Genomic DNA, 15,368 nt, shown 5'->3' with positions numbered 1-15,368 from the left:
CAGTTATATGACATCTGGGACACATCTGTACCACATACAGTGGAGGTTGAAGTGTCAATCCAATGTACTTCCTAGGTGCTAGTCTCAAGAATTCCAAATCCGGAAGCGTGACTATACTGAGAAAGAACCTCGAGAAAAAACGTGTTTGAAGTAAAATTCATTACAGCAGTGAGAGAAGACTGCATAACAGAATACTAGTAAAGTACACTATAGTCAGTGACGACTTAAGTTCTACAATTGGGACCGCCCACTGATCCGTGGAATGCTCCTGCAATTGGCTACCAGCGTTTGCATGACGCCCCGGCTTCGCGATGTAGTGCCGGCTCTCCTCCCCCCCGTGACCACTTTGTTGCGCCGCATAATATTCGTGCGCGGAGCGATCCTTATGTGGGGTTAGGGTCAAGTGAACGAGTTATGTTGTCACTGACTACAGTCGCCGACCGATTTTTCGGACGCCGATTTTTCGGACATGCTCGGTAATTCGGACGCCCTCATGGCACGGTCACGCGCCTCATAGGGCTAATGTATAAGGACGACCGGAAATTCGGACGCGAAACTGCCCCCGCGGTTCGCTTTTTCGGACTTCGCTTCTGTCCAGATGGGCAAGTTCGCGCGCGCGGTTGAGTCATCACGGGCTCTGCTTGCTGTGGACAGCCTCGTTTCAGCGGGGTCAAAGCCTTCCGGATTCCGGAGCAATCCCTCCAACCCCCTTCTCCTTCGCACGTGAACAGAAGGACCTCATTGGTTGGAGGGGTTGGGTCACGTGGCCTGTTTGGCTCCGCGTGCGCGAGCCGTTTACGCTTCAGGTGATTTGACTCTGTTAGGTGACCACGTGAAATGGCACCAGCTTCTGCCTTGCCGCAACCAACGGCCAAGCCGCCCAGGAATCGCGGCAAATACAAGACCACGACGATGGAGAAGAAGGCCGCGATCATAAAGCAAGTGAAAAGTGGCCGGTCGCAAGCAGAAGTCGCCCGGGAGTTCGGCATTTCTAAACAGACGGTGTCGGACTACATCAAGCACCATGTGAAGATAGAAGCAGCAGCGGGAAAAGTGTCCACGTCCCAAATGAAGAACTTCAGTCAAGGGAGTCACCCAGCGCTGGAAAAAGCTCTTTATATGTGGCTCAGTGCCACAATAGCGAAGCGCGTCCCCGTGTCTGGAGACTTGCTGAAGCAGAAGGCAGAAACGCTTGCCCTTCGGATGGACATTCATGACTTCAAGTTCAGTGACGGGTGGCTCCGTAACTTCAAGAAAAGGTACGATCTCGCGTTCAAAAAAATGTGTGGGGAAAGTGGTGCTGTCGATATGACGATCGTGGAGAACTACAGCGACAGACTGCAGTCATTGCTGCAGCAGTACTCGCCGGACGACATTTTCAATTGTGACGAGACCGGCTTATTTTATAAAATGATGCCGGACAAAACACTCGCTTTCTCTGGCGAGGCTTGCCACGGAGGAAAGCACAGCAAAGAAAGAGTAACTGTCATGGTCGGGAGCAACATGTCTGGCACGGAGAAGTTACCAATTCTCGTGATAGGAAAATCGAACAACCCCAGGTGCTTCAAAGGTACCAAGTCATTGCCAGTGTGGTACGAAGCAAATCGAAAAGCATGGATTACGCAGCAGCTCTTCGAGGACTACGTACGAAGGCTGGATCGGAAGTTCCAGGCCCAGAAACGAGCGGTTTTGCTTTTCGTGGACAACTGCGCAGCGCACGGGCACATACTCAATCTGCAGGCAATCAAGCTGGAGTTTCTTCCGCCAAACACGACTAGTGTCATCCAACCGATGGACCAAGGGGTCATCCACAACCTTAAAGTGAACTATCGGAGACGGCTGTTGAGTCGTACCCTTCTGTGTCTCGACAGCGGAAAGACTTACGCGGTCAACTTATTGTCGGCCATGAGTATGCTGTCGGAGGCCTGGAAAGCAGTGACGCAGCAGACCCTTCGGAACTGCTTCCGACACGCGGGATTCGTTGTTGGCAACGAAGAATCTTTCGAAAGCTGCGACCCAGTGCCCGATATTCCCGCTCCCGACGCGGAAGACATCCTGATGGAGTTGCGCAACGGCGGCGTAGGGATACCAGCCTCCGTGACGTTTGAGAAGTTCGTGGGCATGGACAGCGCAGTGGAACCATGCGCTGAACTGACAGACGACGACATCATTCGCGAGGTGTCCGATGGACCCAACAGCGAGTCGGAACTGGAGGAGGATTCATCACAATTTGACGCGGTGGTGGTGCCTTCGAACGCGGAACTGGCTCGCGCGGTAGCTCTGCTTTCGTCGGTGTATAGTGAAGACACGACTCTCCGGGACATACAAGCAGAGATTCTTGCGCAAAGAATGAAAAACGCACGGCAGCTGCAGATTGACCATTTTTTTGAACCTACGAATGAATAAAAGTGTATTTTGGACGAAAATCGCTTTTTCGGACTGCTCGATTATTCGGACACCTGCGCGGTTCCCGTCGAGTCCGAAAAAGCGGTCGGCGACTGTATAGATATGTACAGGCAGGTAGGGTAGAGTCGCCGTCTTGCCATGTGTTTCAGCCTACCGTATTTTCTCGATTATAAGACTACTTTTTTTTTTTTTCTTTTTTCAAAATCTGGTGTTCCAAAGTCAGGGGTTGTCTTAGATTCGAATATGCGTGCCATAACGAGGTCAAAGGAGACGCGGAAGCGGGTGACGGGACTGACCAATAGCGCATCGCGAGCGATATCACGTGTTACGGTGTCAGCACGATGCAAATACAGCAATACGGGCACAATGGGGACAGCCGGGATGGCATTAATTCTTTATTCACTGTTATGGCGTCGGTCTCTGGCATTTTGATGAAAAGTTTGCACTTTCGTAAATGCAGCAACAATTTAGCGGTGGCAAGGCGGTTTCAAGTATCTGAAAGGTGGCTAAAACAACAGGGAGATATCAAGAATTGTCCCAGTGCAGTGAATTGTGGAAACTTGGTGCAATGTGCCTGATGACATTGTCGTGCACACTCTTACAAAGTATAGTTTGTCTAACTTTTTGGACGGAACGGAGGACAATGAGCTGTGTGCAGTTAACAACAAAGAACACACTAGCGTAGAACGTTATGATAAAGAAACAGTATTGTGCATTGATTCCAACTGCTATACTGCCTCCCAATCCGTGTTGACTTTTTTTTTTCCAAATCTGTGTATCCTAAACTGGGGGTTGGCTTAGATTCGAGAAAATACGGTATTCACCGCATAAAACACTGTGGGCCGCCATTATGTGACCCATTGTTAGCAGATGTTGGCTTATAGTTAGGGAGTGACGTTTTCGGGTTAAATGCCTTTCTCAGATTCGGGGGGTAAAAATCGGGCGCTATTTTTAAGTCTGTAATTCGGGGAGAAATCGGGCAATAATTGTGCCTTTGGGTGTTATCGGGAGTTTTTGTTTCTCCTCGTCTCTACTAAGTCCGTTCCTAATCTCTCCCTTTTTTTTTCTTTTTGCGGGATCGTGACCTTCCAGCGGTAATCCCCGAAGGCATAGACAGTGTTGACACACATGGGTGTATTGCTGGGAAAGTAAGTGACCCATTCTTACATGTGTTACATGTGGCGACCTTTGTTCGTCTTCAGTGGAAACGTCACTTGAGGATTTCATAGTGAGTGGAATTCGGGGAGAAATCGGGTTTAACCCGAATAGGTTGGAGCTCAGTTTGGGGGGGAATAACGGGGCGAAATCGGGTTTAACCCGAAAAAGTCCCTCCCTACTCATAGTGGATTATAATAGGCTACAGATCCAATCTCAATTTCAATTTGAGCCGCAGCAGCCAAAGCGAAAGCTCCAAAGCATTTCAGGCAGAGGAAGCAACATGGAGGAATACGCCATGGCACTGTGGGTTTGCTATGCTTGTTTGCACCTGCCTCTGTGTCCCAGCCATTCCAGTCTCAGTTACTTTCAGCCATGTGACAAGTTTTGAAATTCATTCATGTCCACGTGGCTGCATTAGTTATTCTGTGGTTCTTGTTTCTGCAATCAGTGTTTGCTCTTGAAGTGAAGTACGCAAGAAATGGACATTTGTACAATGTGTCTCCGATTGGAGCAGTTTAATAGATGCAGTGAGGTTGTTTTGCAGATAAGAAATGAAGAGGAGTCGTGAATTCTGTTTACTTTACACCGTTACTTTACTGCACACACTTTCCTTCAAACATAAACGAGATAATCCCATAGATAGGGATTATACCTTTTGTATAAAGTACAGACTCTCTAAAACAACAACAAAAATGCAGCAACCAAAACACAGAACGTCCTGTCTGACATGTCAGTATTTAGAACAAGATCCTCTGTGTTTTTCCATATGAAAAGGGTGACAGGTAAAAATGTAAAACGAAAATGTACGGCTTCTGGTTCCCACTTTTTCATTCATCACCTAACAAGTAGAAACCAATTAGCCACTGTGAAGGAATATGCTGATTGCACTGTTAACTAAATGACAGTTAAATCATATATGTTGAACTTGAAAATGATTAAAAAATAATTACCGCACTACCTACAACATAACGTGTGTGAAAACTTTTCATTGTGTGAACTACAGAGGGACATAAAAGTGGTAGTTACCCTTTCTCAACATGTAAAGCCTCTCAATGCTGCATTTTTTTCTCCTAAATTTCTTTTCTCAACACAGAAAACTGATCTACTAAAGAACGTTATCTATTTAAATGTACTTTATTTTTTCATTGTTTCACTACGGATCAGATTCTTGGGTACTTGATGGGAAAGTACAGGACAAAACCGTTTAAAGTAGAGTACCGAGTACATTCATTGAAAAGATAGAAAGTAAAGTACAAGTTCCCAGTAACGTACTGAAAGTAGTACTTCAGTATTTGGTGCCTTAAGTATATTTCCCAGCATGGAATGTTTGCCACAGCAAAGCAGTATCAACATGTATCAATTCTGTCATCTGCAGATGTGTACAGAGCATGTGCAAGATCAAGTGAGATATACAGGAGGCCGGACAAAATTTCTTGTACACCAATCACACATCACACGTTCTTTTCTTGATACGGACAACTTCAAATTATGTACACGGTTAAACAGAAGCACATAAATCACTAGACACTGCGGTGCGAAATTGATGAGGGTCAGTAAGCTCGACTATGTAATGAGGTAGGCTATTCCACAAAATGGACGTTAGTGGGAAGAAAAGGAGTTCATGAAATGGGACGTACGACACCGTTGTTTTTCTACTTTGTGTGAATGGTTAATGCGTGGAAAAGCTGTTTGTGCTGGTGCTATGTAATGTCTACAAAGAAAAGGATTTGGTAGAGCCTGTGGAATAAGCATAGTCTCACAGTGAACCTACGATGATGCAGACATAGAATACCTAACGATGATTTCATGCTAGTGACACTTGATGAATAGGAGTATAGTAGAATCTTGATGATACGAATTTCACGGGGACGGATAAAATGTTCGTATCATCCAAAATTCGTATCATCCAAAGTAAGCCATGCTAAAACGCTAAAGCACCGGAACAACTGGCATCCTTTATTAGGCCTATTTGCAACAAAAGAAGTCGGTAATTGGGAGCTGCTTTTTCGTTCCTTCAATATGTTTTAGAAGAGTGCGTTGAAATGCGTAAAACCGTTCACACGCGTCTTCGCTCATGCCCTCAGAGTCCACGACACGCCGCAGAACATCGAGCGCGTCTAACGTTTCGGCTGTAGTCGGCGGGTGCTCATCGGCGGTGTCTTCCTCACTGCACGAACCTGATGCCTGCGGTCCCCCTTCGCTGACTATTTTGTCGATGCTCCTCAATCCGCACGTCGCAAGGTCGTCATCGACTGTGACAAAATCGTGCGCAGACACTTCCACACCAAGATGGTCCCAGTTCTCAATTGCGAGATCGTCCTCCGTGGCGTCCACATCGGCGTCTGCACTCGGAGCAGTTTGGTTGAAAAATCCGCACTTCCGAAAGCAGTTCTGCATCGTTGTGGCAGTCACACGGTCCCACGACATTGCGACAAAATGCAGAGCGTCCAAGAGGTTGATCTGCAAATGCTGGTCTTTTCGGTCGATTTTTGCGAGAAGACGCCGCATCAGAAGCTCTTTGAAATGGTGCCTAACGTTCCGAATGATGCCGGCGTCCAGCGGCTGCAAATGACTTGTTGCATTCGGGGGCAGGAACAGGACCTTAACTTTCTGAAGCTCATCTTGTTTTGGATGTGCAGAGCACTGGTCGATGATCAGCACAATCTTTCTGTTGCTGCAGGCCATCTTGCGATCCAGGTATGGCAGAAATTCTTCAAAAAGTGACCCAGTCATCCATGCCTTTTTATTAGCCTTATAAAGACAAGGCAAGCGACCTGCGTGCTTGAAACACCTGGGCTTCAGGGACCTCCTGATGACTGTCAGTTTCATCTTCTCTGAACCGTCGGCATTGCAGCAAAATAGAACGGTGACTCTCTGCTTACTTTTCTCGCCGCCCTGACAGTTCTGGCCTTTGAAGCATAGGCTTTTCCCTGGCTGAACATTGAAGAAAAGTCCAGCCTCGTCTGCGTTGAAAACGTCTCGTGGTTCATACCCTGCATGGAGCGTGGGCAACGTGCTCGTCATCCACTCGCTAACGACATCCTCGTCCACCTTCTTTCCTTCACCACAGACGCTCTTGTAAACAAGTCTGTGCCTTGCTTTAAATCGACGAAGCCAACCAGTGGAGACCAGGAAATTTTCTACTCCAAGGGAGAGTGCAATCTCGTCCGCCTTTTCCCGTAACACTTTGCCGTCGACGTTGATACCGGCTGCTGTAACTTCTTTAAACCAGGCTAAAAGGACCTCCTCAAGCTTGACGTGTTGTGCAGGCTTAGCCTGCTTCACGTTGATCCCAAACTGTTGGACGTTCTTCAGAATTCCGTCTCGCTGGCCGACGATTGTGCTGAGTGCCGATTGCGGGATGCCAAGCTCCTTTGCGAGGTCGGCACGCTTTCTCTTGGATAAGATTTCAAGTTTATCCTTGAAGGGCAGAGCTTTCCGCTTGCGTGACATGTTGCAGAACTTCGGACGTGGCTGACACTGACTGCGTACCACAAACACCACAAGTCCGTTCTCGCAACAGCACACACACGTGCTCGTCCTCCTCTCCCCCACACGTGCCAGTGAGAGGAGACTCAATGACTCATGGTGCACTGAACTGTACGCTGTCGGGGTCACGGAGGAGGCGGTGAAACAGTTCCTTTTGCAGGATTTCCCTCCTCCTTTCATGTTCGCTCCTCAATCGGCTTAATCCGTCGTCGAGTTCCACAGTTCTCTGGACTCAATGCGGCGATTTTTTTTTTTTTTCGTATCATCCGGAATCGCTACCAATGTCGTTCGTATTATCCAAATAGTAATACACTAAATATTAGGCTTTCCGACCGGGACTTCGGGAAAATTCGGATCATCCCGAAATCGTATCAGCCAGGATCGTATCATCGAGATTCTACTGTAATCGGAAACAATGAACTGGACTGCAGAGTTCTTGATGGATTCGATGCGATGTATCAGGTATTGTTACGTGGGATCCCATATTGCCTAGGCATATTCTAGTTTTGGGATTCTGACCACAGCTACTTGAGCCTGCAGATTTTTTGCTGGTTTTCGCATACTGCGACGTGACTAAAGGAACCGTAGACTTTAACGAGCCCACCAATTCAGCAACCTGGGCATTAGACGCCCCAATAAGGCATGCACCAATTAACATCCTCCTCTTGAAATCTGAGGCGTGACAAGCAGATCTTTCCAACATCTAAAGTACCAACATCTATCAATGGCGGAATGGTCTTGGTGTCTAATAAAAGGGGGGGGGGGCATTATTTGTGATGGCAGGTCAGTGAGGAAGAGTTCAATTAGACCAGTAAAAATAAGAATGTTCGAGTTAATTCAACCAACCCATGCATACACCCACATCTTTAAACAGAACTCGAAGGGACAGGCTGCACCTGTTCTGTTTATCAGGTGTTCCATTTAGTGAGAGAGTGTGTTTTCGTGGTACTTGGTGTTCCTCTCACTGCTGTTAGATGTCCAAAAGCTGTGGATATTGTTGCAGCACTCGGTAGCAACAAATGAGCTGCGAAAATTTGGAAGTTATTAGCAAAAACCAAATTATACTGTCCCAGTACATCTATGTACATACAATACTTAGTAGGGCAGTTTCGTCTATGTTGTAGGTGAGTCTTTGCTCCTGCCAATCCTTACATGCGGTCACTTTCTCCGGACACAGCACCAAAAACGAGTCCTTTGTGCTCCTTGAACCTCGAAAGCCATTCCTCATTGTACACGGAGTTCTCACTCTCACTCTACAACACACTCTTATGCCTTGGCACAAATGTGGGGCCCACTCAAAGATTCTGGCTTCGGGCTCTCCGAATCCACAGCACGAGACACTTTTCCATTTCTTTATGGTTCGTCTGTCGTAGCCTCTTCCTCTGCGGTGCAAATCTTAAGTTGCTGAGTGCGTCACTCAGCTTTTGTTTGCTGTTGATGATCCGAGTGAGTGTACTTTTTGGGATCGCATATTTCATTGCCAATGCAATCTTTGTATGTCCCCCACTGTCTAAGTCATTGATGATGTCAACCTTCTTCGCCACTGACAAAGCGTTGTGAGCACGTTTAAGTGCCGATATCATTATTGCCAGCTGGATCGCCAACTATTTCATGCCATTTGTAGCCCCCCCACTGAGCAAAAGCAAAAAGTAGCCAAAATAGCCCAATTATAAAAGAAAGTGGCCACGCCGTCATGGACGCAGGGGTTGTAGCAATTGTAGCAATCATACCCAGCGTACAAGGGAATAAAAATAAGAAAACAGACACAAGAAAGAAAAATGGCAAAGCGTGGGCATGTTCTCACTTGCTTTTCTTTTTTTAAGGCAGTTGCAACCTGCGACGAAGGCACACATAACACAAACGACACATTTCTGGTGTTTGTAATAAGGAGCACGATCTTTTATGCTTGTACATGTCTTGTGATATGGAAGACAGGAGTGCATTTGGCACATTGAAGGTAGATGATGTGACGCCTAGCACTCTGAGACCGAACTTGACTTGCAAAATTGAACGCAAAAGGTCCATGGCCATTCTGTTCCTCAGGCCTGTTTTTACAACAGTCACTGTTGCCAACACCTTCTCTACTTCTACATTCGAAATAGAAGCAGTGTCTTGAAGCCCACTGACGCCACTGACTAGATGCGAAAATTCATTAAGTCAGGCCGCGTCTTTGTGGTTTGAACCCTACACCTGAACAGAAGTCATTATTCGTATTCCGAAGCTTGCACACCTGTGAGATGCCGGAGTTCCGTTTCCAGTTGTTGGGAAAAAGCAACAGAATAATATCAACTGAAGGTGGAGGAACTGACTGCGAGTCTTTGTGGTTATGATGCTTTTGGGCTCAGTGCTTCCATTCGTCGGAGAATAGAAGTTGAGTTTGGCAGCTGGTGCTGTACCTCGCACAAGAGGACTTTGAGGTATCCGAGGCAGTGTGCTTTCATGGCGCTCTGTTCGGCCTTAGGAAGTTTGATGTCCTGCCGATGTTTCAGAAAACTGTTGCCCAAGTCTGCCTGGTCCGCTGCCAGAAAAACGGATACCATGTTTGCAATGACAAGGTTCATGATGGATTTTTTTTTTTATGATCTACTGACTTGTAAACAAGATTGGTTTTGTCAAAATGTGTCTTACATAGGATCCCTGGGCTTGTTCACTTGTCCGTTGAGATACAGTGGACTCCTCCTAAACGGACCTCTGAGGGGACATACAGCTTGTTCTTTTTACCAGAAGTTTTGTTTAAGCAAATAGAGGTCAAGAAGTGACCATTTATACAGCAGTGAATACTAGAAACAGTGTTTATTGAAAAAAGGATGCAATGCTGGTTTGCTTGGCATTTTGCAACTGCTTTTTTCACGAAATGGGATTGCATGGCCGAGAGGCTTGCTGTGAACTCACTACACCCATGGTGTTCAAAATATTGCTGCAGCGGAGCTCATCTCTTGCTGCCCTGTCTAACAGTGGAGGGAATGCTCGGTCATCACATTCATCCTCATCCGTTGAGTCCTGATCTTCAACGGCTTGCACCTCCGCCACCAGCTAGACCAATGTCTCTTCCTGGCAGGTCACAACATTTTCATCAACAGACTCGTAGTCTTGTCTTGTGAGGAGAGGGCAAGAGACAACTTGATTGGAGACTGTGTCAGTCTCCCCGCTCGTGGTATCTTACTCTTCATCTCCTGAAGGGTTGCTCTGTACCCTTTGGCTACTAAGCCAGCGTGGTGAAAGCAGTTTTGTACCGTTGACTCTTTCACTTGTTACCAGGCATGTGTGAGGATGAGAAATGCCGACAGCAGGTTCATGCAGTAGTCCTTGTTGTTACCCGCACACAGCAGCATTCGATGCAGAAGCTGACGAGAGTAGAGCACCTTCAAGTTCTGTATCACACCCTGGTCCATTGGCTGGATCACAGCAGTTGTGTTCGCTGCCAGGAACTTGATGGTGATCGATTTCAGTCCGATCACGTGGCTGTGAACAGGGGAGTTCTCCACTATAAAAACAGCATTTCTCTTCTGCCTTGCGCACTTCGCATCATCCTCCTTCAGCCAGTTCTCAAAGATTGTTCGTGTCATCCACGCTTTGCTTTTGGCATAGTAGCTGACAGGAAGCTGTTGTGTACCTTTAAAGGAACGTGGGTGTTTCCATTTGCCAACAACAATACTCTTCAGCTTTTCACAGCTGTCCATATTTGCACCTACGAGCATGGTGATCCGTTCTTTGCTACGTTTTTCACCACTGCACATTTCACCCTTGTATGTCAAAATCTTGGACGGGAGTGCCTTGTAAAACAATCCCATCTCGTCGACGTTGACAAGTCCCATGCATGGTAGGTATGCAGGATCTCCTGCAATTGGCCGTGCTTCCAGTTGACGCAAACACTTCTGCTCACTGCTGCTGCCTCCCCAGACACAGTCTTGAAGACAAGGCCACTGCTAGAAACTGCTAAGCGAGTCGTAGCTCATATGGAAGTCTTTAATTCCCATGTGCATAGCGATTTCCTTCGCCCTCTCTTCCAACACAGGTCTTGTGTTTGGGAAAGTTTTGCTTCGTGCATGCTTAAACCAAAGTAACAGCACCTTCTCGATTTCTTCGTACCGTGTTGTTTGCATGCATCTGCAGTCAGCGGCAGAATTTCCCGCGGCGAGAGCAACTTGGATCTTATCCTCTTCTTTGAGAATCCTTGAGAGGGTGGACTTCGGAATCCTGAATTTTTTCGCTATCTCCGTTTTCGATAGCACCACACGATTGTTCTCTTAAATGATTTTCTGCTTCGTTGCAAGTGAAAGCACGTGATGCCGTTATTTCTTCGCAGGTTCCATGATGAAATGGAACAGACACAGAAACTAATGTGACCACAGTAGCTAGGCCTAAGACAAGCACGCCAACCAACCAACAAACCAACTGCACATGAGCTTCAGCCATTTTTGTGTCAACTCCGAAACGAGTTTGTCCCATTTAACCGAAGTGCCTGAAACCTGCCGTTCCAATTAACGGGCGGCTACAGGTGCTGTTTAAATGGAAAACCAACCAATGATGCCTTGATGGTTCCGATTATCTACGATTTCCATTTAAGCGAGTTTCGTCTAATGGGAGTCCATTGTACCTCTCTCAGTGGTAGAGCAAGGTACTGCATAGTGAAAACCTTTGTTGTTGTTATCAGATGTTCCGCATTGTCGGGGAAGTGTTGCACCTGTGTTCTTACATGGTGGTGCTTCTCTATAAAAAGCTGAAAAGATGTCAGCACCAGAGTCTGGAGTGTTGCTTTTGTAGTATGTGTGTCCACTATGTCTCTAAGCACTTGGTCGGCACAACGCAGAGCATTGTCTACAAAGAGAGAAGGGTAAACAACATTCCCCTTATCCTTTAGGTAAAGAAGGCTCATATCACTGCAGTCCACAACGTTGTCAAGACATCCAGAGCATGTGTATTCTTCTGGACACTGTTGTGAAGAGCATCGCCCAAATGTACTTTAAAAGTTCATCACCAAAATCTGTTGCACAGATACATCTCTATAGCCGTACTTGAGGAGAATGGCTACTGCACTGAGCAAAGGATGTACATTGGAGCTTTCCTCATTGCTATCCGTGTCATCCGGCGCTGTCTCTCCATACCTTGATGTCTTCGTATATGTATGCCCTCCAGGTCGGGGGCCACATCTCCTGATGCAGAGGTTGTAATATCTGCATGCAGCAGAAGAGCCCTGTATGCATATTGAAACTGCAATGCCGAACGGTTGTTGTCCCACCCTCTTCTCTGACGAATGCAGCCAAAGAATATCTTGATGTGGTCCCAGCGGAACCGGTATGTGCAAATGGACCTGTGTGCACTTCACAGCAGTACTGCAGACATATGTAATAGACATACACAATGAGAGTGCTTCTACAGTCCTTTTACTGTGTAACACAGTTAATCAAAGCAATGACCCGACAAATTACTAAAGTTGTACTTACGTGCAGTGCTAACTATTGATGCTTCACCCCAAAGAACATTTCACTTATGTGTCGAGAACTCTACAATAACTACCTCTGCTGTGTTTGTCACCATGAACATTTTTTAAGCTGTTCTATCAAGGGAATACACTTAATGGAATTGTTACTTAAAGAAAGTCAAAAAAGCACATTAAACAAAATTAAACACAAAGGTTGACAAAATGTCAAGGATCATGCTGCCGAAAGAATGCCAGTGGTGATTGTTTGGTGTCCTTAGGGACGTTTATTGAACTGTATAACTGGTTGATTACATTGCTGCGTACAGAGAGAGAGGTACACTTGCGTGCACACTATGTATATATTTGTGGAGCGTGCAGAGGGCGTCTGAGCAGGAGTGTTATATGATGTGCCCGTGAGGAGTGATGCCATCTGGCTTATACATCTCTAAACATCCTCCCCTTTGAAAGAAATCGCTTGTCTTCTGTGTCCAGCAAGTCATTGTGGTCCAACAGAGGTTGGTTCGGTCGACTGCATCTTTGAGAGATGGATATTGGTTCATTGGGCTTCTTCTCGTGGTGAGGGACTTCACGGACATGTACGCGATTGCGTCTGAGAAGTTGGCCCTCGCTGCGAACTTCGTATGAACGTGGCCCACTTTTTCTCGTAGTTGTCCCGAGCTTCCATTTGCTCGTGCTTGCCACTGGATGTACTCGTACAGTCTGTCCTGGTTGTAGCTCACTGAGCTGCTTTGCATTCTTGTTGTAGTAAGTGGCACTTCGTCTTTGTTGTGCTTGCTTTGCTATTTGTGGTGTCCCATACCTCGGCTGCAAGAGGACCTCCGTTGTAGGTAGTGTGGTTCGCGTTCTGCGCCCTAGAAATGCTTGTGCGGGCGACATTTGTGTTCCTTGCTGGGGTGTGTTCCTGTAGTCAAGGAAAGCTAGCTGTGGTTCTCGCCCACTCTCGAGTGCTTTCGTTATTAGTTTCTTCGCCATTTTCACTGCAGACTCCACCATGCCATTTGATTGCGGGTAGTGTGGGCTGCTCGTGTGATGCCTAAAGTCCCATTCATTCGCGAACTGGGTGGACTGCTGGCTGGCAAATTGGGGTCCATTATCCGTGAACACTGTTATCAGAATGCCATATCTGCCGAAGTGAGCTTTCAGCTTTCTGATAACTGCATCACTCGTTGTGGATCGGAGTTCGTCCACTTTCCAGAAGTTGCTGAGGTAGTCGACCGTGACGAGAAAATGACGTCCTGCGCATTCCATTAGGTCCACGCCTATTTTCTCCCAGGGATTTGCTGAAACAGGGTGGGACATCCGTGGTTCCTTTCGTTGTTTTGTCATGTGTGCCTGGCAAATGTCACAAGCTCGTACAAGTTCTTTTAGTTTAGCGCTGATTCCCGGCCAGTGTACACGTTCTCTTGCTCACCGGAGACAACTTTCAATACCCATGTGGGACGCGTGAAGCTTCTGTTTGATCTCCGTTTGTATTTCCTTTGGTATTACCAACCTTTGTCCTCGGTATAGTGGTCCGTCTTCCACACTCAGCTCTTCGCGAAACGTAAAGTATGGTAACGCTTCCGGTGGGATCTTCGCTTTATCGTCTGGCCATCCCATCGTTACCATTTCCGCAAGTACTTTGGATGTCGCGTCGCCTGCTGTGGCTTTGCACACCTCTTCTAGCGTTGCCGGACGTACTGGTATGTGTGTGATAACGTTCACAATGGGCGCTTCCTCATTTTCAGTGTGTTGCTCAAGGTATGCTCGTGAGAGGGTATCTGCAATGACGACCATCTTTCCTGGTTGGTAGACAATGTCTACGTTGTACCTTTGTACCTGAAGCATCATTCCTTGTAGTCGTCGGGGCATTTGTGCGAGCGACTTTTGTTTGATTACTTGTAGAGGCTTGTGGTCAGTAATGACCGTTGTCTTTCTTCCGTAAGTGTATTGGTGAAACCTCTGCAGGGCGAATTTGATTGCGAGCATCTCCTTCTCAATCTGAGCATATCTGGTCTCTGGTTGGCTTAGAGCTCTGCTTGCAAATTCCAATGGATGTCCTTCCTGTAGCAGGACTGCGCCTAGTCCGTCTTTGCTGGCGTCGCATTGTATAGTCAACTCCTTTTTGTTGTCGTAGTATGCAAGCACTGGGGTTTGCGTAACCATGCTCTTGACCTTGTTGAAGGCTGCATCTTGCTGAGCTCCCCATATCCATGGCGTATCTTTCATGGTTAGTCTCTACAATGGTTCTAGTTCGCTGGACAGACGTGGCATAAAGCGCGAAAGATAGCTAGCCATGCCGCAGAATCGTTGCACATCTTGGGGTGGTAACATCCCTGTAATTGCTTTCACCTTGTCTGTGTCTACTACAACACCTTCCTTTGTAGGTCTGTGTCCCAACAAGAGAGTTTCTGCCTTGTTAAGCTCACATTTCCTTTTGTTGAGTTTGATGCCCTCTTGACGGCATCGATTTAGCAGCTTCTCAACCTTATTATCGTGGTCTTCTTGCGCTTGTCCTTGAGTGGAACCTACGCCGTAGACTAGAATGTCGTCGGCCACACGGACTACACCAGGCATATCTTGTAGTGCCATTTGAAGATGCTTCTGAAATATTTTGCTGCTGACCTTCAACCCGAATGGCACTCTGAGCCATCTCTTTCTTCCAAATGGCGTTTGAAAAGCTGTCAGCAAACGTGATTCTTCGTCGAGTTCGCAGTGCCAGTCCACAGCTAGCTTTCCTTGCTGGGCGGGCGCGCAAGATCAAAGGCGTCTTCAAAACGTTGTGCTCACGATCGGCACTCAAACTTCTGTTCTGTCGGAAAGCCGCTGTTGTTACACCTTGCTAGATGAGGTGATGCAGGTGACATCCCACTTCTGACACCATGTTTCGTGT

General features: G+C 46.9%; 4 protein-coding genes across 4 annotated transcripts; 1 reads left to right on the top strand and 3 right to left on the bottom strand.

Annotated features, from left to right (window-relative positions):
- Positions 1–837: 837 nt before the first annotated feature.
- LOC135389376 (tigger transposable element-derived protein 4-like) lies at positions 838–2,406 on the top strand. The gene has a single exon (XM_064619432.1). The coding sequence runs from the start codon at positions 838–840 to the stop codon at positions 2,404–2,406; it is 1,569 nt and encodes a 522-aa protein (XP_064475502.1).
- Positions 2,407–5,529: 3,123 nt separating this feature from the next.
- LOC135389375 (tigger transposable element-derived protein 6-like) lies at positions 5,530–7,017 on the bottom strand. The gene has a single exon (XM_064619431.1). The coding sequence runs from the start codon at positions 7,015–7,017 to the stop codon at positions 5,530–5,532; it is 1,488 nt and encodes a 495-aa protein (XP_064475501.1).
- A 3,287-nt stretch (positions 7,018–10,304) lies between these two features.
- LOC135389374 (tigger transposable element-derived protein 4-like) lies at positions 10,305–10,868 on the bottom strand. The gene has a single exon (XM_064619430.1). The coding sequence runs from the start codon at positions 10,866–10,868 to the stop codon at positions 10,305–10,307; it is 564 nt and encodes a 187-aa protein (XP_064475500.1).
- Positions 10,869–12,910: 2,042 nt separating this feature from the next.
- On the bottom strand, positions 12,911–13,795 carry LOC135389373 (uncharacterized protein K02A2.6-like). The gene has a single exon (XM_064619429.1). The coding sequence runs from the start codon at positions 13,793–13,795 to the stop codon at positions 12,911–12,913; it is 885 nt and encodes a 294-aa protein (XP_064475499.1).
- Positions 13,796–15,368: the final 1,573 nt, after the last annotated feature.

Source organism: Ornithodoros turicata, chromosome 3 (assembly GCF_037126465.1).
Source record: "Ornithodoros turicata isolate Travis chromosome 3, ASM3712646v1, whole genome shotgun sequence".
Lineage (NCBI taxonomy): Eukaryota > Metazoa > Arthropoda > Arachnida > Ixodida > Argasidae > Ornithodoros > Ornithodoros turicata.
This window is presented reverse-complemented; position numbering and strand designations above follow the sequence as displayed.